The sequence below is a fragment of the Kryptolebias marmoratus genome, linkage group LG6, assembly GCF_001649575.2.
Source record: "Kryptolebias marmoratus isolate JLee-2015 linkage group LG6, ASM164957v2, whole genome shotgun sequence".
Lineage (NCBI taxonomy): Eukaryota > Metazoa > Chordata > Actinopteri > Cyprinodontiformes > Rivulidae > Kryptolebias > Kryptolebias marmoratus.
In genome coordinates this window covers 18,374,552-18,402,002 of record NC_051435.1, presented here as the reverse complement: position 1 = coordinate 18,402,002, position 27,451 = coordinate 18,374,552, and the positions used below count along the sequence as shown (strand labels likewise).

Sequence of the window (27,451 nt, the reverse complement as noted above, 5' to 3'; positions counted from 1 at the left end):
TGACATGTGTTCTAGCTTAAAACATTTCCAGTCTTAAATGTTTTATAGCAGTTATTTAAATATAATTCTGTGGTATTTTGCAAATACATATAGCAGCAGCAGCTACCTGTAGCACTTTTGGTGCAGCCTGGGACACTTCCAGCAAGAACATCATACTATTTCTGCCTAATAATGCAAAATCAGATTTGGTCTTGGCCTCGTTCTGACTAGCCATTAGCTTGTCAGTCTGGTCTATTCATCCAAACTGAGGTCGTTCACAGAGCTATCTACAACAGAGTTATTATTTGTTCACAAGCTTTCCAAAGAGCCCCACTTCAGATATAAAATCTTAGCAAACTTTGTGTTTTTTTATTGTTCAGCAATGTGTAGTTAATATGTTCTGTTGCAGTTTTTGTTTTGTATGACATGTTTTAAATCCTGTTTGACATGTTTAAGATACAGAATTAGAGACCCAAATACACACCACACAGTTTTTATGATTCAAAATCCTAAGAATCCTAAGGCTCTATTCTAATTTATCCAATTTCTCCCCGTTCTTCTCCTCATCCTCCTGCCTGTGACCCAGAAAATATTAATCAGTAAAAAAAAAAAAAAAACTGGAAGGATGTCTCATTTCCTGAGGTGCATTTTGCAATGTAGTGATGGGACTTGGGATGTTAATTCTACATTGGAAATTGAAAAATGAAGAGAAAACACATATATGTAAATATTCATTGTCCCCAAAACCCCTCCGGTGCTCTCCTGTCAGACAGCGTTAACTCCAGCAGCAGGCTGTAATGAAACAATATGAGATGATGCAGCTGTGTCACCTGTCAGTTCATTAGAGTGGCATCAGTTTAAAGTGATGACGCTGAAGTGAAGGTGCCACATTTTGTTAAATACCTGTCACATTCACCGCTCTGCTCACAGCTCTGACAGCGACTTAGACAGGAGGAGAGGAGATGAGGACAGGAATGCAGGACCTTTTATTCTGGTTCAATTACCATAAAACAAGCTGAGGTGAGGGAATATCACGTTAGATTCTTCCTCTGTTTGAAGAATCTCCTTCCTGTCTGTGGCTTTCATCACTAGTTTGCCCAACTGTGTTTCCAGCAAACGCATTTTTATTTATAGTCATGCAGGAAAATTTGAATTTTTTACCCAGATTTCTCTCAGTTTTCTTCATTGTTGTTTCCCATAGACTTACTTAAGTATTGCTGAATTCAGCTATATTTTGTGTGAGATCCCTGTTTCATGAGGATGAGGACCCTTCAAATGTTTTACCGATGGTTCAGAGAAAAAAAAAGAGGATGTATTATGTTTGAGGAACAGCACAGACCAGTCTCTAAGTTCACAAGGAATCACATTTTTAACAGCTTACTAAAGGGTTAAACTATCTTTGGTTCTTTGGGTTTAAAAGGTGAAGCAGAAACACCTTTGGCCTGCTTTCCTTCTTACAAACAGCAGAGGGTGACTCCACTAGCAAGGATAAGACTACAGTAAATTATTAAATCTGTTACATCCTTTCCTAACATTTGTTTTAAATCTCAGTCACTGGTTCAAAGTCTTTCATTTAATATGATGTCCATTTTGGCTCCATTTAGAGTAAAACAAAAAGAAAAAAGTCACCTTAACATCTACATAACCATTACTGTGTGCATAAATTCACTATTACCTTAAAAAAAGAGGGCAAAACTGCAATCTGCAAACCAATCAGTGAGATGTTCATTTTTTTAATAGAGTTTAGGGACACAAAAGTCCATCTGTAACTGTATCACAGCACAGTCTTTAATAATTAATTATTGAAGTATTAAATAAACTAATTATGTCTAAAAAAAGACTCACTGAGGCTCCTTAGCAGCAGCCCTGTGGCTGGAGGTTCTTCTGGGATAAAACTCAATTCACCTGTTTTCTAAAAGCACGCAAAGCCTATCTCTGTAATTACACACATGCAAAAACATAAAAAAGATTTGACGCGTAAAAGTAAGCTTCGGGTTGAGTTTTACTCTAAACTGTAGTGCACATCAAACACAAGCTGTTGTGCCAGCTGAGCAGACGGCTGAGGGGGAAAAAAAGTGTATTTGCTCTGGTAAACGGACATGAGGTGATGCACACACTGATGAGGCACAACGAAGAAGAGGAAAAAGTAGCCCTCCTTTTCATTTGGAGGAAGTTGGAACATCATTTCTGCAGCGATATCAAAGAGCCTGAGGTTTGTGATGTCAAAAACACAGGAGACACATTATTTCTAAAGTGTAAATATAATTTGACAATAAATGCATGTATTGGGCGAGAGGTGAGGACGGGAAAATGAGACATGATTAATAATCTCTCCAGGTACTCAGATGAGTTTCATGCTGTAAATATTGTGCTTGGTGTTTTCACACAGTGCAGGGAGCCTGGAGTAACAGTGTGCGTGACACTGTCCTCATATGTCTGAGTCAATGACTCAACTTCTGCTCAGCTTGTTATACTGAGTTAATGCTGCTCTTTTACTCCTCCCTCCTCATCAGCAATGACTCCTCTTTTCATGTTCACTTATGAATAATTACACCAGCTCGTGCATTAGTCATGTTTGATGGATGTGTCACTAATAAGGCAGCTCATTCCCTCTCTGCAGACACACTGTAAAACCGCAGAGTGTCATTCGCACAAGCCTGTGTTAATTCAGGGCTGAGGAATACAGACCTGCTGGGTTCAAGGAGCAAAAACAAATAAGCCCCGCAAAGCATCAAATTAAGATCATCTCAGTCACTTAATGTTTGTGCATTGTTCTGTTCTACAAGAATATTTGAAAATCTGCTCAGCAAATACAAACTGGAGTAAGTAACTTTTATCAGGAACAGATAAAGAAAAGAGAAACACTCAACCTTTTCATCTATCTCAGTCAGGGTGCAAATATTCTTTCTGTTCTGTTGCCTTACAAACGAGGGAGCCCGCCTAACATTAATCAGGGAAACAACCAAGAGGCCAAAGATTACCCTGCTGCTGCTCCTCTGCAGAGATTTGAGAGTCTGTTCTTAGGAGCACTATAAGCTGCACAGAGCTGGACTTCATGAAAGAGTGGAAGGAAAAAGCCTCTATAGAAAAAGATAAAGCAATTTTCTTCCCTAAATATGTAGAAGAAGGCACTGTAGCCAGATGGGACCATAGTCAAACTTTTAGGCCATCAAGGACAACACCTATCATCATGCTGTGAACACCATCCCTACAGTGAAGCATGGCGGTGGCAGCATCATGCTGCTTTCATCAGTAGGGATTGGGAAATTGTTCAAAGTTAAAGGCAAAATGGATCATTTAAAATGTAAAGAAATTCTTTTTAAATTCCAGGTTGTAGGGCAACAAACCAGAAATGCCAAGGGGGGCAGGGTATTCATACTGTTACTATCTTAAGTGACTGTCTGAAAACACCCCTCAACATATCTCACACATCTTTTGTATAATGGAAGATTTTATGTTTCCATGAGTGCTGCTACTATTAAAAAAGACCAGGGAGCAGGTGTCCTGAGCTTCTCCTGTCTATAAATATATCTAACCCTAGTTACTGTGCACTCAAACTTACATCAGAGTTGAACCTCAGTTGGCAGACATTACAGGAGATGACCTGCTTCTTTTTAGGTACCATGGTAACACCAAAGGTGTGATTGATGACAGCCTTCTGAACCGGGTCCATCTGTTTGAGACACATAGAGGTCAGGGGTCACCAGCTGCACATGGATGTCTGAACAGTGACGTCAGGTTCACAACACGCTGCTGCTGCACACAGATTTACGTACCGTGTTGAAGTTTGGGAAGAGCCCGACTGGTGACGTTGTCTCTACAGGAAAGGGCAGGAATGGTTTCACCATCACAGAGGAACCAGAGGAACCGATGAGCCCTGGCAACGCCCCGCCCACTGCACCATTTCTGCTTCCTGTAAACATAAACACATTTAAACATACACTCACCGGCCACTTCATTAGATCCACTTGTTCAGTCGCTTGTTAACACAAATAGTTAATCAGCCATTTATATGGCAGCAACTCAATGCCTTTAGGCATGTAAACATCATGAAGATGAATTGCTGAATTTCGAACCGGCCATCAGAATGAGGAAGAAAGGGGATTGAAGTGACTTTGAATGTGGCATGGTTATTGGTGCCAAACGGACTGGTCTGAGTATTTCAGAAACTGCTGATCTACTGAGGTTTTAGCACACAACCATCTCTAGGGTTTAAAAGAATGGTCCAAAAACGAGAAAATATCCAGTGTCCACGGCAATTGTGTGGACAAAAAAGACTGGTAATGTCAGAGGTCAGAGGATAATGAGCAGACTGGTTTGAGATGACAGAAAGGCAACAGTAGCTCAAACAAACACTCGTCCAACCTTGAAGCAGATGGGCTACAGTAGCAGAAGACCACACCGGGTGCTACTTTTGTCAGGTAAGAACAGGAAACTGTGGCTGCAATTCTCGCAGCCTCACCAAAATTGAACCGTATAAAATGTGGAAAACCATTGCCTGCTCTGATAAGTCTTGACACCCTGGACAGGTTACCAGTCTATCACTGGGCCACATACAGACAAACATTAACACCTACTTAGGGACAATTTAGAGCTGCTAATAAACCTTATGTATGTTTCTGAACAGTAGGAAAAAAAACTACACATGCATGGAACGATCAGCCAAAGTCCATACAGAAAGATCACAGAAACTGTGCCACCATAGAGCTCTTTCGGCATCCCTAAGCTTTAATTTTGTTGCCCCTTTGCCTTCACAAGCAGGCTTTAAAAGTAACTAAATGTAAACTGATAAGTTAATACACGTAAGGCAATATCAAATTACAATAATTCAGCATAACCCATTTTTTTCAAACAATTTAAAACATTGCATGTCATAAAGAAATGTCAATATTTGAGTCAAAACTTTGCAATATTAGAGTTTAGAGATATAGGATGATTAAGAGAAAAGATAAACACATTTAGGGTAAAATATGGACACCAGAATATGTCTCTAAAACTTGTTTGGTGGCTTTGACATTCATAGAATTACATTAGATACAGGGACTTTTTGCCAAAGCTTCTTAAGATCAAACTGAGGAGATCTCTCATAAATATGGTGCTACAACTTAGAGACCTGAGCAGCTGATTTGGGGACCATATTGATAAAACCCACATGGAGCTGCAGCTGCTGGAGACAGACAACAGCAGTGATGTAGAGAAACTAGAAGAAGGTGCATAAAAATGCTCCCAAAAAGAGCTCATGTTGTCACAGGAACAATAAGAGCAGCTCTATACTTTCATTTTCGTTAAACGAAAGCTCAAACATAAACCAATGATGACCACATTGGCAGTCAAACAGAACACATTTGACACTTTTTTGTCTTCACATACATTTTATATAAATCATAATCCAGACTGAGTTATCTTGGTAGTATTTGTGTAAGAGGCGAGCCACTTGAGCCGAATATGGTGCACGATCTGAAGTGTGAATCCACCTGCCACCGGCTGTTTGTTCCCTCCTCACATGATGAGGCGTTTCATCCACAGTTCATGCTGCAAGAAGAAGTATGCATCTGATGGGGGACTTCTTCTATCTGTGTATCGCAGTATTCACAGCTTGTTGAGGCCCTGCAGTGAATTCTTTCATAACAACAGAGTGTGGGTGGAAACACTGATGGCAACTGAGTCAGTCCTAAGACCAGAGGACGAGGAGGAGGAGGAAGACGAGGAGGAAAAGAAGGAGGAGGAGGAGGAAGAAGTACTATTGGTTTTCAACATATGTCCAGCTTAGATCCAACAGAACAATAACAGCTCTAAATGTTATTTATACAGTTTCAGTTCATAAAATAAAATAAACCCCAATAATATATTTTAAATTTACATAATTTAAATTCATTTGAAAAGATGCATAACTTTTTCTACCAAACCTAAATCCACTTCAACCTGCCTTAAGCTAATTTTAATGTACAAACTATTCAGTCTAAATTAAATCCAACAATTTATAACTGAACTGAAGACTTTTTTTTTTTACACACCAGTTTAACTCCTCTACAACTCTCAAATGTTTTAGTACATGTATTTGGGATCTGATCTATCTGTTATTTCCTCTTAGCCAGTTTTCATTCATCCCAGCCTGTTTTTAGACCTTCACAATTAACTAAAACTTCCTATAAACGAACAATACTTCAAAAAAATAAAAAAAAATACTTCAAATGTATATAATTCTTGCTAATCTACTTTAAACTCCCTATAAGAGTTTATCCATGACCCACTATAAATGCTTTAAACCCATTCTTATTTCTTCTAACAGCCTTACAATTGACTAAGATCCCTTTTCAGACCACAATCTATTCTAAAACATACTGTTAAATGCAAGGGTAGACCATTTAAAATAACCTTATGAGCCATGATAATCTTTGTAAATGCACTATAGCCCAATGTAATCAGTTTTAATTTTATTATAGCTCATCAGAACCCAAACCTAATCTTCTACAATCCATGCTAACATAATCAAATTGCACTACGCACCAAGTTTGAAATCCAGTTCTAACCAGCAAACCTCAACTTCTGAGACACTTAACAAGTAGAAAAAAATAAACTAAATTAATAAATTTGGTTTACTTGTACATACATATGTGTGTGACAATATGTGCTTGTGTGAAAACAACAGAGATAAGGTTGTGGAATTAGTTGGGTTGGATTCTTTGTTTATCCTCATATAGCAGATCTGACTCAGAGTCTGTATCTATCGCTGCAGCTCATTATTAAGATCAGAAAGCATGACACAACACAGTGTTTTAATCAAACACATGTATAGGCCGGCACATGGTACCTCAGATGGCTGTCTGGACCAGCTGTTATTAGCTGAGAGATTGTTCATGATAGTAAATACAGATTAGTGTCTATTTTTACTGACGGGGTTGAGTATCAGCTTGGCAGCCTGACCGAAAGAAAAGCTGGCTCATAATAAAAATGTAACACTGGTCAACCAAACCTGACAGTCGAGCAAAGAGCTCCTAATCGGCAGATATCATCGCTGCTTTCATTTTCATCACTGTGAGTGAATAAAATGTCTTCCAAGTTTCAAGCATTGTGCTGTGATACATAGACACAGTTTGTTGTTATCTTTTGTTAAGTATTTTGAAAACAGATTATATTTCTTTGTTCAAATATAAGTTTGGGTGTTTGGAATATTTAGATGTGTTGCTGATTTTCCACTCTTGTCCAATCATTATTAATAAACATCTTAATGGCAATTATTAAGGCTCGCATTAGTAATCAGCACACCTACTGTTACCATCTCTTCACCCAGTTCATACACACCCAGATCTTTCTGAATCCATGTCAGATTGCCTGTTAACATCCACGGATTGCCAGTTTCTGTGTCTACTTGCTGAGTTTTTTTGTTACTGAAAAGTCCAGCTGAGATCCTCAACCCGTTTCTTCCATGCCTGCATTTGGGTACTTAAAACAAACCGGCTGCTAACTGTGACAAAACTAGTGATTGGGCTTACAGCTCTTTTCTGGGATCCAGCTCATTTGGCTCAGCTCACCAACAAGACCCGGCTTTTAGCTCACAAATGGCTCTTCACTAAGTACTAAGTGAATGGGACCCTACTTATGTAGCACCTTTCTAGCCAACCAGACTACTCAAGAAGCTTCACAACACAATCTGTGCCCTCATTTATCCATCCACACACACAGTCATACAGCACTCTGCTACAACTCTACAAAGCTAATCTGAATAAATCATTTTATAGAGTCTAATCAGAGTTTTAGATCACATCAGTGGCAACGAGGGGTTTTGTGTCCTGCCCAGGAACATTTCAATACTGCAAACTGGTAGAATTGAACCTCCAACTTTCTCATTGGAAGATGGCTACTCTAACCACTGAACCACAGCCCTCTACCTGACTGGTTCAGCTTCCAAATGCCTCTTTAAGAAGATTGCTCTCAAAGCCTGGAACTGGCTTTTTGGGAGCAGACCTGTTACAGAAACCCCAGCAACTTCCTGAAAGGAGACTGGAACAGCCCAAAGGATCATTTGTACCATCTTAAAAATCAAAAAGACCACTTTCACAACACAACCTCATCAAATTACCTCATCAAGAAACACTGAGGCCACTGCATGAACAGATGAAATATTAGGCTACAAAGAACCAGCACACGTCAGCTGAGTGTTTAATTGTTCCTTCAGAACTTCTTAATTATCACTGAAATAGCATGACATGAAAACAGATCCTCCCTAAATTACCATAAAATACCAAAATAACAACCAAAAACATCAAAAGGACCAGCTGAACCACTGAAACATCACAAGAAGTAATTCAATGACTTGCATGGCCATACAAACAAATAAATGATCCGGAAAGTCTTCTACTGAGCCTGAGCAATTTCCTTCAATCAAAGTGTCACTTTTTCACATTTTAAAGCCCCATTTTAGCGCCGTTGACCCCCAGATGGAAATATTCCAGTCTCAAGGTCAGAATTTAGAATAAAACAAACCTTTTTATAAACTTCTCAAAGTTTCTATGTGACATCTTAAACCACTTTAAGGACAACCAAGCACCCCAAAGTACTATTCCTGTCCTCTTAAATACCATTTAAGCCTTTAAAAATCCAGTCTCCAAGGTCATATAACTTCTGTGTGACCTCTATCAACAGCAAATCCATCAACATCGCATTTGAATAGACACTCTCTTTTTTTCTATACAGTAGTGACTTTATGAATTCACACCACAAAAACACACTTACTCTTTAACATTGGCCAGTTTTATTTACGATCTGTAAGAATTGAAGGTATTTTTTTCAGCATGTATGATAAATAGCACGTTGACAGAGTCGTCTTAATTCTGTCCTTCTGTCCTCCGAGCTCCAGTTACAGCCACAGACGCACTGTGTCCCTTCTCTCTTACGGTACGTTTCTCTTCTAAGAAGCTGCTATAAATACTGATCTACACATCTAATGCTTCACATGGAAACAGTCTGTAAAACCAGCATGAAAACCAGCCAACAATGAAGCAACGAGCCAGTGTGCTTTATTTGAAGTCGTTGGTAACTGGCCAGAAGATCTATTAAAGGAAGCTCTGCCTGTAAAAATAAAATTTAAAAAACCCTTTAGTTTCAACTCTTTTAGTTTTGCAGCCAGGAAATTTTGAACTGAACCAAACCTCTTAAGATGGATTTCAGTCTGCAGTTTGGGGAAATATGTGTATATATTTGCCATATTGACTGATCTGGATCATGAGAAAAACTTGATGATTTTATCACTATATCTGGATGTGTGTGTATGGGGGTTCATTTGATTAAATAAATTCAATAAATTCAGAAATATTGTTAAAACAACTATAAACAACTATAACATGGGTGAATAAGAAGTTCATTATTCTCTTCAAAACAGTTTTGAAGGTACTGTCACGCCAATAATCTGCAATATAACACAAAGCGTCCATAATAACACCTCACATATCCTGTTCTTTGAATTTAACCAGCTTGGAGGAGGCTACAAATCTCAAACCTACACAAGTCAAAGGGATCATCTAAAACTTTCATTTGTTTATAGGTCAGCCACCAGACTCAAAAAGGAAACACTCTGAACTGGTGACACACCATTCTTCTGCTTTCATGCTTGTTTTTTGAACAGAACGTTTGTTCTGGTTTATCTCTAATCTTTGTTTCATTGTCACTTTTTTGTCATGTTTCTTCACAAAAACATTAACCCTGTGCTCTCTGTTTTTCTTCAAAGAAACTACGCCTGGCTTGACACTTCTGTTTTTCTATGTCTCTTTTCTGCCTCTCAAACCTCCCGCTAGTCGAGGTAGAAGGCCTCCCATTCTGGTTCTGATTCTGCTGGGGGTCTCTTCCTGTTAAAAGGGAGTCATTCCTTTTCACTGTCACCTGATGCCCTGTGCTTGCTCAGGATGGGCTCTGCATTGATGCAATCTGATGGTTCATACTAAAATTTATATCCTGAAACTGATTGTATTGCATTATAACTGGACTGAATTCACTGTATACATGTTTTATATAAATAAACTGAACTGAAAAAAGATTTTAACCAAACAAAACTATACACTGGAGACAATAGTGTGGTAACTTTTTTAATAATTGGGTATGGATTCTAATAGTATGATCCATGTTGTCACAGCCTTGGCTCTTGTAGCATTTGTTTGTGCTGAGGAAATAATTACTGAGTCTATTGATGAGTGTATAAACCTTATGACTTAATTTTGGTAGTTTTATTGGCAGCCATAGACTATCATAACTTGTCTGCTGCTGTGTATAAAGTGCTTTGATACATACCGATGCCATTATAAGGCCAAATTGTTCCTGTTTCCAGTTCAATTCACCTGCAAAATAATGACTGAATGATGGTATTTGAGGCCACACACAGATCTAAAATAACTGTGGATGTGCACAAATCTGGCTTATATTCGAATCAATAAGCAAATAGGATGTTACCTTTGATCTGGGGCTCACTGAGAGCTCTAGTCTCAACTCTTGAGCCGAGTTGTATTAAGTGTTGTGTTTGCAGGCAATCAGAGAACATGGTGGCTCTGCATGTTTCTAATCCTGGGAAAATGTTAAATATACACCTTTGAAGTTATGGAGAGTTTAGAGACCCATTATAACAAAGCATATATGTTGTGTTTGAGCCTTTAAAGCTGGAGCCCATTTTGTCCCCTGTGCATCATTATAACCACATTCCCAATAAAGCTGCTCTTATTTACACGTTTTTGCATTTCTATTTTAGTCAGCAAAACAAGTTAGAAAATCAGGCTGTAAAGCAAATGAATAAAAAAAAGTGAATTTTCAGCCACTCTCACAGAATTTCTCGACAGCGGTTTTGTTCTGACAAAATCCTGGTTTTGTTCTAATAAAAATACTTGTTTTTGTAACTTTAACATAACCTGAAACACCGATTGAAATCCTGTGAATTTTGCTGTGGTAAATCCATGTAAAAATCAACCTACTTTTTCAGTTCCGAACATTTTAATGAACACAGCATCCCTCCTGACGTGTCCTTTCCTGACTTCAGCAGCCGCTGAGATTAAACAACCTATAAACTGTCTCAAATCCTTTTCTCGTTTGCAGCATCCAGTGTCCTGCTGCTCAGAGCACTTTTCTCTGCTGCAGTCAGATTTATGATTCTGGCTTCGGTCACAGCCATTTCTGGCATTCACACCTCTCTCGCTCACACACACACAAACACATATTTACACCCGCAGTTAGCTCGGCTCGAAGGCTCACATGAAGGAAAATCTCACGCTGCGTTCTGCTGTAGTGCGAGGTGCAGACTGAGCCTCCTGTAAGTGATCTGACCTGTATGGCTCTGTATCCAGAGGGCGTGGTTACTGAGAAGTACGGCCAATATCTTATAACTCACAGCACTCAAGTGTATAAATCAAAACTGGCTTACTGGGTTTCATACAACTCTTTTAATTAGAACATAGAGTAAGTGATAAAGTGAGCATCGTTGGAGTCTGCAAAATATTAGACACGTTAAAATAATCAGCAAAAATTTGACTGTTTTTTAATTTCTAAATTTGTTATACTACTTTCAGTACTATTTCAGTACTTTCATATTTGGATGAAAGAGGTATAACATGCTCATGACTTCAGATCTACACTGTGGGTGCAAGAAACTGCAAGTTGCGACAAACCGATTACTATTACTATCTTTATAAAAGAGCATAGTATTTAAAATTTCTTTTGTTTCGACAATTAAAAATTTTCTCTTGAAACTTTACCTTTACACTAAAAAAAATCCATTCTTACATGCAAATGTGCACTGTCTCTGTTTCAATCACGTCTGGTAATTTAAACCACCCGTATTATTAAACCAAAAATATAATTATTTTGTTCTGTCATAGGCAGACATTCATGCAAAAAAAAAGACAATTAAAAAAACATTACATTTCAACAGATTTGTTTGTAAGTAAAAAGGGGTGTGGCTCAGTACCCCTGCAGTAAGTAGTGTACACGTGGTTAAGAATAGCAAATATTTAATCAAGCATGAAATCTGGTTATTTTAGTCAAGATAATACTAAAATATAATTTTATCAGCTATATTTAAAATCCTTGTTAATACCTGATAATAGCTCTAATTTTTTTCATAAATTTCCATTAATTCCAATGGAAACTTTCCAACTTTGAAAAATTCCTAGAATCCTGAGCTGGTGTCCAGCAGTCATTAAATGAGAAGTGAGGGACAACCTGGGCAGGATGTCAGTCCATCACAGGGACACTTGGGGACAAACAGGCTGATCAATCCAGAATCTTAAGCCAATCTACAAGCATGTTTTTGGCCTGTGAGAGAAAACCGGAGTACCCAGAGAAAACCCACACAGACACAAAGTCAAAATGTAAACTCAATGCAAGAAGGCGGCAGCTGAGCTTGAAACCCAAGGCAACAATGTTAACCAACTGATTTTGAGTCCTTCACTTCAAAATCTGACTTCTTCTGTGCACTTAAAAAACTTCTCCTAGATTTTCTCTATTTCTTCTCAGACTTTTGTGAACCGGTCTTGCTGAAATGCCCCCGAACTGATAGAATGCCCAGTCTGAATTGCCATGAACCTGCATGTAAATTCGACACATCTGTAGGCAACTACAAAATGATTTTTAGTACCCAGAGCTTTATAGGATCTCTTTGTGGTTCATTTATAGTATGATCAGTCATATCTACTGTATCATCTCTGTATCGGCTCTGTGGTCGGCATGAAGCTGGACTCTATGGTGCCGGTGGCAGAGAAGAGAACTCTGGACAAACTGCTGGATATTGGGGCGGCAGAGGCTCAGGCTGTAGGGGTTTGTCCTGTAACTGGTGGGTTGCCGGTTTGAGCCCCTGCTCTGTCTGTCTCAGCTGTTGTGTCGTTGGGCAAGACACTTCACCTGCCTTGCCTGCTGGTGGTGGTCAGAGGGCTCGGTGGCGCCGGTGTAATGGCAGCCTCATTTCTGTCAGTCTGCCCCAGAGCAGCTGTGGCTACAATGAAGCTCACCACCATCAGTGGATGAATGGGTGAATCATTGAATGTAGTGCAAAGCGCTTTGGAGTCCTCAGATTTGATAAGGTGCTATACAAGTGCAGACCATTTACCATTATTATGGTCAATGACATGCAGTCACCCTCTGCACACTTTCATCATCAACCAGAGGAGTGTGTTCAGTGACACACTGCTCCTTCCTAAGTGCAGGATTAACAGAATAAAAAACGGTTTTGTCCCTCATGCCATCAAACTGTACAACTCCTCACTGGGAGGTAGCAGGAGGACAAAGGACCACCACAACTCTAACAATAGATAGGAACCGGTTATACAGTATTATTTATTGTTAAATATGTATGTGTGTATATCATAATATTTATCTTTACTTTGTTCACATTTTTTTATTTTTGCTAACTGTTACTATTGACACAATGTGCTGCTACTGTTATTTTTTATCACCTGTGTGATGCTGCTGGAATTTTTATTTCCCTGAAGCAGTCTTCCCAAGGGATCAATAAAACTCTATCTATCTATCTATCTATCTATCTATCTATCTATCTATCTATCTATCTATCTATCTATCTATCTATCTATCTATCTATCTATCTATCAGACAGAGCATTTTAGAAGTCTTTTGAAATGAATCTGCCTTTGAAAAAACTCGGCTGGGATATTCACTGGCTATATTAAAGCTCCATCAGACGAGGACGTGTGGGATTCATGCACAGAGCTGCATTTGGAGGCTCAAACATCCAGGAGAAACATTAACATACAATCAAGTGTCTTTGAGCGGAGGTGGAGGGCAGGGTTCAACAGGAGCAACTCACTACATGATGTGCATATTTATCATTAGGCATAATCAGGACTGAACCATCCTTAAAAATCTTGTTTGGAAACTTTGAGTTTGCTCAAATTCATACAATTCCTCCTTGCCTCATTTGCTACAGAGAAATGTTTTCTGTCATATCAACATTACACTGTTATTTAGGCCTGATTGTACATCTATCCAACACAGAGAACAGAGAAACATCTGGTGCTGCTAATCAGACTGTAAAATGATTTGAACAAATGGAGTTAAAGTGAAACAAACAGCAACAAACACAGACAGCTGGAGCTGATGAAGGCTGAAGATGAGAAGGAGTGTTTAGTTGTTGTTTTTTTTTTATTAAAGCTCCTACCTGAATCAGAAGTCTTATTTTGTCTTTATCTTGATCCATATTTTAACTCTCAACTTTTTTGTTCCTCTTCTGTTTTTATCTCTCCCGTTCCTTCCTCTGTCTGTACTCTCCCCCTGTTCCACAGCTGTCGTTTAACAAACCAAAGAACAGGCCAACACGCCCAGCGCTCACGCCACGTGTTTGTTCGTTCGCGTGCGTGTCTGTGTGTGTGTGTGTGTGTGTGTGCGTGAGAGAGAGGGAGAGAACATATCAGGTGACCGGAGCAAGAGTGGCATGTGTCATCGCCATCTGAACCCCTAAAACCTTCACCGTCAGGTGTGTGCCTCTTTGAACATGCGTGTGTGTTACCTCCTAATCCCCGCTGCCATTTCCTCCAGAGAGAGGAAACTCTATCCCTGGGGAGCAGGAGGCAGAGAGAGAAAAGACGTCCACACACTACTTACAGATTATACTGGAGGATTAAAGATTAAATTACCCCGGTGCAGACGCTGCTGTATGTGTGATGTGATCAGAGAGCAGTTGTTGCTGTTGCTTCACGAGTCTCTTCTTACAATCTATATGTGTGTGTGTGTGTTTGTGTGTATTGATATTGGATTACTAAGACTGTAGAGACATGAATTACATTGAGGGCAGGTGCCTTCCTCGAAGAGAAAAAAAGCAAATCATCTGTGATGTAAGTAAAGAGTGAAGGCACGGTTCGATAATGAAGAGAAAAAGTACAGTGTAATGTATGTCAGTATCTGTATGTACATGGTTCTGTTTATGTGTTTATGAGCAAAGAATTGTAGCATCTTAAGAAAGTTGGAATAAAAACAAAACAAACAAATAAACAAACCAAAAACTGGATATTGTTGAGAGGCTGGCATCTCTGAAAAAAAGTGAAGCCATAAATTTGGCAACCACTTGAGAGATTAATCTTTTGGGGGGTGGTTCTTTTGATAATGCATGTGATCAACGGTAGCTAATGCATTTAAGCAGACAAAACCCAGAATCTCCCTGGGCTGTGGCTCCTGGAGACTAGCTGGTGACTCAAAATTGCAAGAAAATTGCAAAAAAAAAATCATGTTTTCAGTCTTGTTGAATTCTGATTGTTTGCAACCAAATAACCAAATGCCAATGTTTGAAAATAACAGCCTTGTTACAACTTATGTTTCCTGTTTCAGGTTTACCCTGTTTACCAGTATGTTTCCTTCACCTTGTTTATTTCTGCCAGAGTCCTTTCATTTTTTTGATAGTCTTAGCCTTCTGTTTTTCTGTTTAGGTTTTTGTATTCATGCTCCTTTTCATTGTTTTCCCTCAGCCTGTGATGCCTGTCACACACACCTGTCAGTCATCTGTAACCACCCCAGCTGTTCTCATTTAGTAATCACCCTCCTCAGTTACTTATCCCGCTGCTTTTTACTGGATCATTGGCAAATCCTTACATGTAAGTCCTTGCCCTTGTTCAAGCTTTGTTTTTGTTTTTCTGTCTATCTGCTGCCTGGTTGCTTGGATTTTTGGGTCAATCACAGACACAGTTTATAAAACTTCACATTATTTTGTTGCACACCTCCATCCACAAGCCTAACCCTAACCCACAAAGGCAGATAATATATAGTGAGTGCTTAAAAAAATAATAACCTCAGGTCAAATGGAAAATGATTCACACTTAAAAGTCTTGTGCAATACTATTTATGCTTTTCTTTAAAATTTGAACAAAACAAAGCTTTTCATTGTTTTAAAAGACAAAATAAAATTTATATGCCATCGTCTTCATTGGTCATTCATTTACCCAGATGCTAGAAACTGTGAGAGTGCAGATTGTATATACGACGTAATGACAATGATTATGCAAATTATCATGAAACGTCACCAACAAACGTTTAACAACTACTTTTAAAAGATTTTAGTGCTTGAAAATAGACAAATTAACCCAAACTAATTCATTTTGGGGCTAACCTTAGTTCATAAATTCAAATGTTGACATATAAACATGACCTCATTCATTTTTAATCTGTGTAATTTAAACTTTAAACCCAGTCCTGTGAGCTGTGACCCTACACAACACGACTCATACTACATGATCCTGCTTCACGCTGCAGAAAGCCGCAGCTGAAACGACTGTAGCTTCAGATAGTTTCAGATGAGCACCGCAATGATCCAACAGGGAGGAGAACCCGCCTCACCGCCTTCATCTGCTTCCTAAATATTCCTTATTTACGGAGAGCGAGCGGCCGAGACACATAGAAAGATGGTGGATTTGCTGATAGCAGCATTAGACATCACTCTGCATTATTATTATGCAGAGAAACACACACATTAGCATAACAAGCCTGTATGTGTGTGTTTCTAAGTAGGTCACATTCACATCCTTTTCATCCAAAATGAACACACACACACATAAACACACCCAAACAGCAGACCAGTCAGGAATATGCAAGCAGACAGGAGCGCTCCCGTCTGAGTCTCAGCGAAAAACAACAGAATCCGGACAGCGCAGTCACCTGCAGTAACAATTCACAAGAAATGCAGTAATACAGCATTTAAACGTGTTGCAAAGGATCAGACCAAAGCAGATCCATGACTAAGCAGCCTCATCTAATGTGAGGCCAAAACTCTAAAGCTTGTTCCTGGGTTGGAGTGACAGAAAATGTGATACAAATGTACAAATCTTTAAGACCCAGGAGGGTTTTCAGGACTTTTCAGGATTTCTCCTGAGCTCAGGAGTGAACTTGAGATGTTAAACACTTTTCCAAGAATATTTAGCCTTCAGACAAAGCTGCCCAAAAGTTCCATCATTTCCACAGCCTTCCAACTTTATCATGAGATTAACTCATCGATGCAATAATGAATGTCTGTTTGACAGTATTCAAGCTGCCAGTGGATCAGAAATAGATATTATGTAAACACAATTCCTCCACTTCACACATTTTCCATTCATCTGTCATTGCTACCTGATAATGCAGCTCAAGAGTATGTTATAGGGTTAGAAGTGGTGTGCACTTCTTTTAAAATGTATTTATAATGTGCCAAACAGGTAACTGCTGTATAAACCTTCCAATTATGTACTTGTACGACATTAATATTTGATATTCAAACAGTCTGAAGCTCATCATGCACCAAATTATGAAAGCTAAATACCCATCAATGCCCAAAAATCTAATAAAACATAAGTTGTTTTGAATTAAGTTTTCCTACCTCTATACTTACAAAACCTGTCTTAGCTTTGATAAAAGGGCTGACTTTTTATGCTTCAACTATTCATAAAATCTGGGGTAAAAACAGAAAAGTTTGAAATCTCTGAGTTTTTCGCTGTGTGTATGCACCTTGTGTACACACAAAAGGATTGCATTTTTGTATATTTTTAAGAACAAATGAATAAAATGTAAGCTTAACAAATAAATAAATGGATAAAACAAACAGCATCTCAAAGACGTGAAGATGAACCAAAGATGTAATTACTTTTTGAAGCAACTATTATTAAAAACCCAACAAAACTTGTAACTTAAACTGTGTAATTAACCAAATATTAAGGCTCCACTGACTGCTTCAAACATTAATTGGACCTCCCATTCACTTATGAACAAAACAAAGATTTTACTAAGAAAAATTTATAAAGATTTTTTTTTTCCTGTGGAGAAGATTTTTCAAAAGTCACTTTTTAGTGGATCCCTGTGGACTCAAGATATTGACTGCTTTGTTTCAAAAACTACGACATAGCAGTCTATTCTGTGCATGCCCACTTTTGTGCTTTACAAAAACCAAAACAACAATGGAAGTATTTCTGTTATTTCTTCTTTTTTGTTTCTAATCTCTCTTACTTTATTATGACCCTGCCACTGTCACACTTTGTGTGCTGAAATACTTATTAAAAGAGAGGAAACTGTAAAGCACATCAAAGTAAAAAGCAACTTTTAGGCAAATGTTTTGCTGTACTACACCTCTTCTTTCTCTGAATTTTGATATGTCAATATTGTCAAAGCTCTCCCCATCTAGAGACATACCATGGGTATATTAATGTTTTTGTTAGAATCCTGTGGACTAAAATGTTTTCCTTAATTTGGAAAAACAAATCTTTTATGATTGATGAGGCCTTAAATTATGTAACTGTATCAATATATTTGATGATTTGTGTCTTTGTGACAAATATATATGTTTTTAATTTTCATATATTGATCAAAAAGATTGAAAGCAGTTCTTATTGCTCTAATTGGAAATTTAAAAACTGAAGAAAATGGCTGAAACATGGCCATAGTGCACTTCTTTTGTTTGTTTTAAACTTTAAATTTGAAATGTTTTATGGCATAAAAGTTGCAGTTATTTTTGAGATATACTAGGAGGAAATTCAGCAGAGTTCTGTTTCTTGCACATGTTTTGGTCATGTAAACAAACTACTGTCAATACACCACGGGGAACTTTTAAAGGGGAGTAAATAAAATCTGACATCTAAACAAGACAAGGGAATCCACTGTGAGAGTCTTGTGAATGCAAACGTTGCTCTGTGGTGATGAGCAGCAACATGTAGGTAATCACAGCAGTCACGCTGTCGATAATGAGGGGAATTTCATCGAGACAGACGGGAAGAAACCCATTGGCCCAAATGCAACCAATGTTCTGTTTTTGACGTGAAGATGCACTGCGAGGATTTTGAGTCGATCTCATTAGTTTGGTGTGCTGACGCTCCTGGAAAACATCCTTCTCTCAGTGAACGGAGGCAGTCTGATTTCCAGGTCAAGCTCACATAAGAAGATCATCGCAGGAAATGAGAAACTGAGGCAGGGAACGCTGCACAGCGTGCTGCAGCGCTCGTAGCTGAGATCTGAAGAAAGGCTAATTTTCTCGTTTCCAAACGACTATTCGGAGAAGGAAAATTCCCTTCTTGGACACGTACGTCCTGAGGAGAATATGGTGGGAATAAGCAAATCAAAAGACAAATTGTTGCCCATTTTATAGATTCAATTCAACTGCTTGAACAAATGTTTATGGATGAGTGAACTCCCTGAAACAAGGCTGACATTTGTGTTAGTTTGTCACCCCAGAGGAAGAAAAAACCAACACATTCTGGTTGACTAAATAATTTATAGCATGCTGGAAAATATCTGAAAAGTAGCCATCGTCACAGAATACTAAAACAAGCTTTTATTTTTAATGCAAAGTCTCATAACAGGACATTGCTGCTTTGGCTGCTGTCACAATCAGTTCTCTTCAGCTGTCATCACGTCTTCTTTTCAAACTAACCCTCCAAAAAATTGCAGATATTGTATCAAAATGTTACTAAAAACAGATCTAGAAAAAAGATCATGTCATGTCATGAAATAATTCTAATAATTTATTGAAAAGCTTAAAGGTCTTTTGAGCAATGCAAATTTTAACAGAGGTGTCAATTTGAAAACTGAAGCAGCCTCAGTTCAAGGTTCATGCCGAGGTCATGGCCTCACACACACACACACACACACACACAGAGGAAAACACCACACTAACAAGTATGACACCTGTCTGCACACACATAAAATAACAAAACCAGATAGGAAATAGACATAATCACAGCAGTGGGTGTGCATTACAGGCAGAAATACCAAACAAAGAAAAGAAAAAAACTGCATGTGGCTCAATGCATGCTGAATGTGGAGCTCAAATAAACAAACAGTAAAAAATAATAGAATTTCCTACCGCGGCTCTGGAAACTACTCCACATCATGGACAGGGAGACAGCTGTTTCACCTCCTCTGCCTCCACCCCCTCCCTCTCCGCTCTATCATCTGCTCCCCAAATAAGTGGGAAAGCGTCGAAGAGAAAACCCAAAACAAACAGCAGAGGCGCGCCGTCTCACTGCCTGCGCGCGTGGGGATGTAAGAGAGGCACACGTGTGTGGGGGGGCGGAGGAGGGCGACTCACTGACATCCATCTACAAAGACACGGAGTGTACGCCGAGAGTGAATCACTGAGGTGATGCTATTCAGGGTGAGCCGTGATGACAGCCTTTCTGCCTCAGTGGAAATCCCTTTTTCTCCCTCCCTCTCTTGGTGTGTGGCTTCCTCGCTCTCAGCCAGTTCATGGTATCACGGTTTTTTTTTTTTAGGAAAGGAAAGGAAAGCAATTTTACAGAATTACAAAGCAAAACACAAACAAAAACAAAATAAAAAAGTATGTTTCAATCATTGTTGAATGTTTTTGTGCCTTTTTATACTTGATCATTATTATTTCTAGTAATTTTATTTTCCTCAGGTTTGAAGTAAACCTTTCTTTAGCTCACAGCTGTGACACGTTCTTCACTTTCACAATCCAGTACATCAGAAATACCACAATCAGTAATATCTATTGTGATTTCTAGTAATACTGCGAGTTTCCCATGATATGTTTAACCTAAAAGCTCACTGATTTCTGACTGGCTTTCATTAGTTCCCCAATTTTCTGTGTAAACTTTACAAGTTCTATTAATAATTATTTTGTTCCACTGGTCCTTTTTCCCTGACCTACATCTGTATCACAAAACTCTCATTCATTAATTCCTGTTTGGTTATTTTTTTCTTCTACTAAAATGAACGCTCAACATTTTTTTAAATTATGCCCAGCTTTTAATAGTTCTTACTCTTTATTTTATTAACCAATTGCACGGGTCTTTTGTCTGTCAAGTTCTGTTCTAGTTTGCTACTTAACCTTGACTAGTCTTTCCTGTCCTATGGGAAGTTTTCCATTAGGCCTTGGCCGACGTTATCGTCCTACTTCAGTCCTTTCAGTCCAACCAGTTGTTTTTGTTTGCCCCCAATCTTCTCTTCAACATCCACATCCCAACTAAATCCCTACATTTGGGTTCTGCTACAACTAACCTGCTTAAACATGAACTTGGCATAAATTAAACACGTAAGCCTTCTTGGTTTCATTGGTTTTATCATTGTGATTAGTCCTAATAAGGGTCCTGCAGTCAATTTCAGATGTCCACAGCTGGTACTTTACTGTTCTTCACGGTGTACTGTATTCACTATGTCCATCAGCTTTCTGATGGATCCTCAGTAGTCCTTCCAGTACTTTTACTTCTGACTTCTAGTATAATTGTTTAACCAGTTTTTTAGTGACTCAAAGAACACCTGGACCTCAACTTGTCCTTTCAGTCCTCTGGTATAACACCTTTTTCTTAAGGCTTCACTCTCTGCTGCATCAGATATCAATCACTCAACCACTCAAAGTGTAATATAGACAATAGCTCTTAAAATTAGATTTTACTCAAGCTTAGGTCCTGGCACGAGTAAGTTGTGATGTCAACATAATGGAGCTGCCTTTCATAACAACGCTTGAGATGTGGCCTCTCATTGTAGATCTCCTCTTAGAGTAGCTGCCACTAATGAGAAAAAAAGATTGCTATGCAGCAGCAATGCTGCCAGTAGAAGAGTTGCACAGAAAGTATATTCTTTACACACAGTTTTAACTTGCGTGCTTTGGTTTTAAAGCAAGCGTTGTTTTGTTTTTTAAAGTTTGTTACATTTACATTCACATTTGTTCAGTTTTATAGATGTCTGTAGAAACAAGCACGCTCGCAGACTGTTGCTCTTCCTGTTCTACAACGCATCAACAGCGCAGCACTCAACAAGTTACAAAAGGTGGATGTGCACAGCAAGCTCAAATGACAAAGCTTCTTTAGTACAATATGTAATTGACATCCATGTATCAACTCTAATCATGAAGCCAAGAGCAACATAAATATGGCATTAACCTGCTACCATTGCCATGTTATCTTCACTTGGCAAATAATCTTCATTTGCATGTGATTTCCATGATCTATTGCCATATTCTCACTCTAGAATGTATGTAGCAGATGCAATGTTGTGATATTTCCTGCAGGTAGACCAGAAAGGTCTTAATGTGTTCTTTCAGTCTATGTCAACCAGTCACCTTGAGTTTCCCCAATATGTTTGATATTTATTGTGTTCAAACCAATGTTCAGAAAAAATTGTAACAATCCCTCTGTGTTTGGAGTTTTTGCCTCAAATGAACGAGTTCAAGTATCTGGGAGTCATGCAAATGTTCACAAATGATGGCAGGTTGGTGCGAGAGATAGACTGATGGATCAAGGCCTCAGTCTGTCAGAGTAACGATGTGGCTGAGCTGAAAGGCACACTCTCAGTTTACTGGCCCATCTATGCTCCAACCCTCATCATGAGGTTCATGACTGAAGGATCCTGAATACAAGCAGCTAAACTTAGCTTCATCTGTATGGTGGCCATGCTTAGCTTTAGAGATAAAGTGAGGAGCCCAGCAAACGCTTGGAGTAGAGCTGCTGCTTCTCCGCGTCAAAAGAAGTCAGCTGTGGTGGTTGAAGCATCTGATTAGCATGCCTCCTGGCTACCTCCCTCTGTAGGATTTCGGGGCACTTCCTACTGGGGGGAGAACCCAGGGCAAACCCACAACTTGCTAGAGCGATTATATATTCTTCCTAGTCTGGGAACGCTTTAAGATCCCCCAAGAGGAGCTGGAGAGTGTCTCTGGGGAGAGGGATGTCTGGGTTTCCCTGCTGAGCTTGTTACCTTAACAACCCGACCACAGATAGGTGGAAGAAAAATTTATTATTGGAACCCAAGTAACCTGAGTCCTCCCTATTAGCAGCCTCTACCGGTAGTACTTCACTGATCCACTTTGGCTAGCAGTCCTTCTAGTTCTGTCAGCTTTGCCAAAGTTTATTATTCATCTTACTTGTTGTCCTGTAGGCATCAAGGCCCGCCAGTCTTTTTCCACATAACTCAACCCCCACAGGTTTATTGTCTCATCAATTTGACCACTGGTCTGTAAGAGCTTCGGTAGTCATAAGGGATCAGTACTAGATGTGCTAGTCACCACAAATCTTATGCTGTGTCTACAGCAAGTTTGACAAGTTCATTTATGTTCATGAATGTCAGGTAGGCAGAGCATCATTGGCTTTAATGCAGTCATTCTGTATAACGTCACCCAGCCCCTGTTGTCATCACCGCATGGTACTTTCAGTGTGAGAATCTGTCGGCGGGATCTATTCATACACAGCTGAATACATCAATAAAAGACTACACGTCAACACCTGCTGAGTCCTTCCATCGAACACACACAAACACACACAGTGCAGCAACACGTGTCTATTAATATCCGTCCATTTCACAGCTCATTATGAATGAGAAATGAGCAGGACCACAAGCTGGCCTATATTAGCCCAGTAGAGCTACTTCACGCTAACTCGTTCGTACACACACAGCCCTACAAAAAGACGAAAGACAAGAAAAGGTGAGCTGACCATTTTCACAGTAAAAAAAAATTTAAAAAAATCTTCCAAATAGAAATTCTGAGGGTTTTCTGGGCCAGAGGAAATGAGGATTAAAAAAAGAAGAAGAAAAAAAAGTGATGTGAGGCAAGGAGAGGAAGGAAAGTGAAGCGGGCAGAGGAGCTGTAATATTGTAAACGTTATCGGCCTCATGTGAGTTAAGCTCTTTATTGGTACTGAGCAAGTGAATCATGGGAATTCACTTCTTTCATTAGGGACTCAGTTTGTGTGTAATAAGGGAGTGTGTGTTTTCTGGAGTTTGCTGCCTCCTGGAGGTCACAAGGCAGAAACTGAAAGACAAAACTGGTTTAAAGCACTGATGTTTTGTCTCAACTAGCCATCATTTTGTTTTGCAGTTTTCACCTTTTTATCCTTTAAAATTAAACCACAGCCAAAACAGTCCTCATTACACTAATTTGAATTTAATCCCAGCATTTTTAAAAATGCAGCTGAGTTCACAAAGAACAGAAAAAGCAGACGTGCTGCTGTCTGGAACAAAGATTTTTTTTTATGGCTAAAATTTTGTTTAAGTCAACACAATGCCAAACCGCTGAGGTGTTATTGAAACTTAAAAAAAGACATAAAAGCCAGTAAAATGTTAGGCATTTTAATAAAAATGGAGGGAAAACAAATGTTTTACTGCAACAATACATGGATTGTTTTCAGTTTAATATGAGGTTTAACTCGCAGACCACTGCACTGTGTGCTTTCTTGAATTCCAAGTTTTAGAGGTAAATACATTACACTGAAGGTTTTGCATCATGCCCTGTTTTTTTTTTTTTTTGTTGTTGTTGTTTTGTTTTTTTACTGCATTATACGCAGCTTATAACATTCTGCTTTTTTTTGCCTCCAGCTCTCAGTGTAAGTTGACTCATCTGTTGCCCATGGCGACAAAAGTTACAGTTTGAGTATCAGCTGCCACGCTGACTCATCTGTTGCTAAGCAAATATTGGCAACCATTTGATTTTATCAGGTCAAATTATCAAGTTGAAACAAAATCTGGGGATATGATTTACAATTTGCCTTTTAGTGATTTGAAGGATTTTTTATGAAGCCACCTGTCTTAAATGTATGTTGATACAAGTTGTTGCTTCCAGTTCAGGCTGTATGCTGTCATTCTGTTCAATTTACAGACATTTTTACATTATTGTGCTTCAAAGTACAAGCTGTTTAAAGTGTTTGGTTCTGATTCCAGATTGTGTATTTTAATTGACATTTTTCAAATCTACCTGTGCTATCCACACGTAATGAGCCTCATTGGTATATTCACATGTAAAGTGTCAAGTGACTATGTCCTGTATCTTATACAACAACACTGTACATTTTACAACATTTTTTTGACATCTGCACTCAGATCTTTACAGATCTGAGTTTACAGACCAAGATTTTTATCCTCAGGATGTTAGTGTCAAAGCCTCTGGCATCTCAAAAAACCTCTTTCACAAAACACTTTCAAGTCAGGTCTGAAATACTTTTTTTTTCACATCTCAAAGTGCATTATGTAACAACGAGGTGGCATGGGGGGGGGGGAGTTGACGTCAACCTGCTGCTGTTATGCCTCTGATTTGCCATGGGAGGTAGTCACAGAACTGAATTAGCAAGTCAGTCACACGCTGGTTCTGTGATGCCAGCTTCATTGTTGCATCTTTGAGAAGCCCGTGTTATAATAAAATACAATATTTAATGATGTTTGATGCACTCATGTAACCTTTAAGAATGTGTTTATCTGTAATTTAGTGTTTGTGCACAATTTCAAAATTAAAACACGGTCTGTGCGTCTCCTTCCTGACATGCAGAAGACTGATTGTGCAGGTGCAGTGTCTAGTGGAGTTTCTCACATTTCTGAATCAACTGGCCACTCGGACACAAGGGGAGGTCCCAGCCTGCAGTTTATAGAGAAACTTTTACTTTGTTAGTTAGAGCATTCTGATTATCTGTTGAAGATTGTGTTTGCTCTCTTTTGTCAACAAGTGTAATAAACCTTTACGCTTCAGAAGATTCTCAGTTTGAGCCTGGATTAATTCATTTTTCCACAAAGACCCGTTCATGTGGTGCATTGTGAAGAACCACAGGAACATTAGAGAGGGTCTTTTTGACTTTGAGACAATATTGCCGAACTGAATCGTGAAAGGGGCTTGAGGCATGTTTCCTGATGTCGGTGCAGGAATGTAAACAGCCACTTCACTTTGACAGCGAGCACCGTTCTGAACTGACACCAGCGCCCACGTGGAGAGAAAGGCTGGGTGAGTGTTTACCTAAGAAAAAGTTTGCGAAAAGGAGTGTGTTTTTCACAATTTCACCTCGGAAACTGCATTTTGAGACTCTTGTGTGTGTGTGATTTTTTTAAGGTTTTGTTCTAATTGCTGGCATGGGTACCCAAATAAAGTAGGCTAACGAATCTAAGTGCTTCTACATCTCTGAATATTTATATCTATTGTGAGTATTGCCAATAAATCGTTCTAACAAAAAAAAGAGAAAAAAATGAAACCATTATTCTCTAAAGTAATAGATATTACCCACCACCTTGCCTGCCAAAATATTAAACAATAATTTCATGAAACCTTTTTGCACTCGGAGTATGGGTTGGAGATGATTCTCAACTACTACCACACGCTTGATTTCTGAAAACCTGAGTTATAGCCATTTTTGTGCTTTCTATGGTTGATTAATGTAACATCTAATAATAATTACTTTCTGAGAGTTTTCATTAAAATGTGTTCACCGGTTCATGAGATGTTTTGCTAACAGATAAACAAACACACATACATGCACAAGCACTTACGTGATCACTCGCCTGTCGTGGCAGCGGGCAATAATGGTAAAACACTGATACACCTGGACTTTACAGCCACGAGTGATCCAGACTGTCTGATCAGGAGCTACTGGAGCTCACAGAACACAAATACTGATCCACAGCTACAGAGTTTCTGGAGTTTCATGTGAAAAATTGTCACTGAGGAATTCAAAGACTCACAGTTTGGCCTAAGGCACACATGTATGTATTAGCAGCGATGTCATCTGACCTGACTACAGATAGGCTGCTTAGCCAGGTCATTGTCGCACGTGCACTCACACACACACACACACACACACACACACCCCGCCAGGCCTGGAGTAGCACTGAGTTCAGGCCAAAGAGCTTTTCATGGCAGAGCAAGCGTCACATAATGGACAGAGAGAAAGAGAAAGACACACTCATTCAGACAGTGTGCGTGTGTGAGTGTGTGTAGAGATTTAATCTTTAATCAGTGTTATTGTAGCTTGCACACTGATATGGAGACACAGTATGTAATTACAGCTGCTGCTGCTGCTGCACACACTCACAAAAGGTGTGTGTGACAGTGAGAGGTTGTTGTGTTTTTTTTCCCTGTTTCTTTCATCTCTCTTGACATCACTACCTCACATATGGAAGAAATTAGTCATGTGTATGTTTCTTGCTCTTCTGAAAGAGTGGACTTTCTGACTTCTGATACAATCTGTAACACTCTAGTTTAAGAAGATTATGATAAAGATGTCATGGCAGCAGATCTGCATCCAGATTATTATGTTACCCAACTAATGAAAATATTAGTGATGTGTTTCACTAATGTGTGTGCTGCGTCCCAGTTAAGTGACCTGCTGCTGCTTACTCCACTTTAACTCCTTTACATCTCACAGCATGCTCTCGCTCTGCTGCCCAGCATTTTGACTCAAAGGAACTGGGTCGGACTTCTCAATGATGCTTTGAAGATCTTCCAGTCTCGTCAAAGCAAAGAGCAGAAGAGGGTTGGGAAATGTGAACTGCTTTAGCTGTAATTTAACCACAGGAGGATTCTCAAAGTCACTTTTTTGCTAGTGAACACACTGTAGATGGTACATAAATACAACACTTTTAAAAAATAAAGGCAGTAAAGAGGTCTTAGAACTGCAATTGCATCAAATAACCGGCAAGAGGAGACCTCTTTGTTAAAGCAATAGTTTGGATCTTTTTCAGTGGGGTTTTGTAGAAAGATCAATGTCTGATTAATGTCTTACCTGCTATAGATAGCATTTTAAACAACCTCAGTTTGGAGAAACAGAATTTGATTCTA

At 39.0% G+C, this 27,451-nt stretch overlaps 1 protein-coding gene across 2 annotated transcripts in view; it reads right to left on the bottom strand.

The window, feature by feature from the left end:
* The window catches only part of znf385b (zinc finger protein 385B), a 71,524-nt gene that overhangs the window by 8,273 nt on the left and 35,800 nt on the right, over positions 1 to 27,451 (bottom strand). For both annotated transcript variants that reach the window (XM_017410378.3, XM_025004689.2), the window contains exons 5-6: positions 3,756 to 3,892; positions 3,542 to 3,652 (exon numbers count right to left, since the gene is read on the bottom strand). In XM_017410378.3, coding sequence (XP_017265867.1) covers positions 3,542 to 3,652; positions 3,756 to 3,892 — 248 coding nt within the window. The remainder of the gene's footprint in view (positions 1 to 3,541; positions 3,653 to 3,755; positions 3,893 to 27,451) is intronic.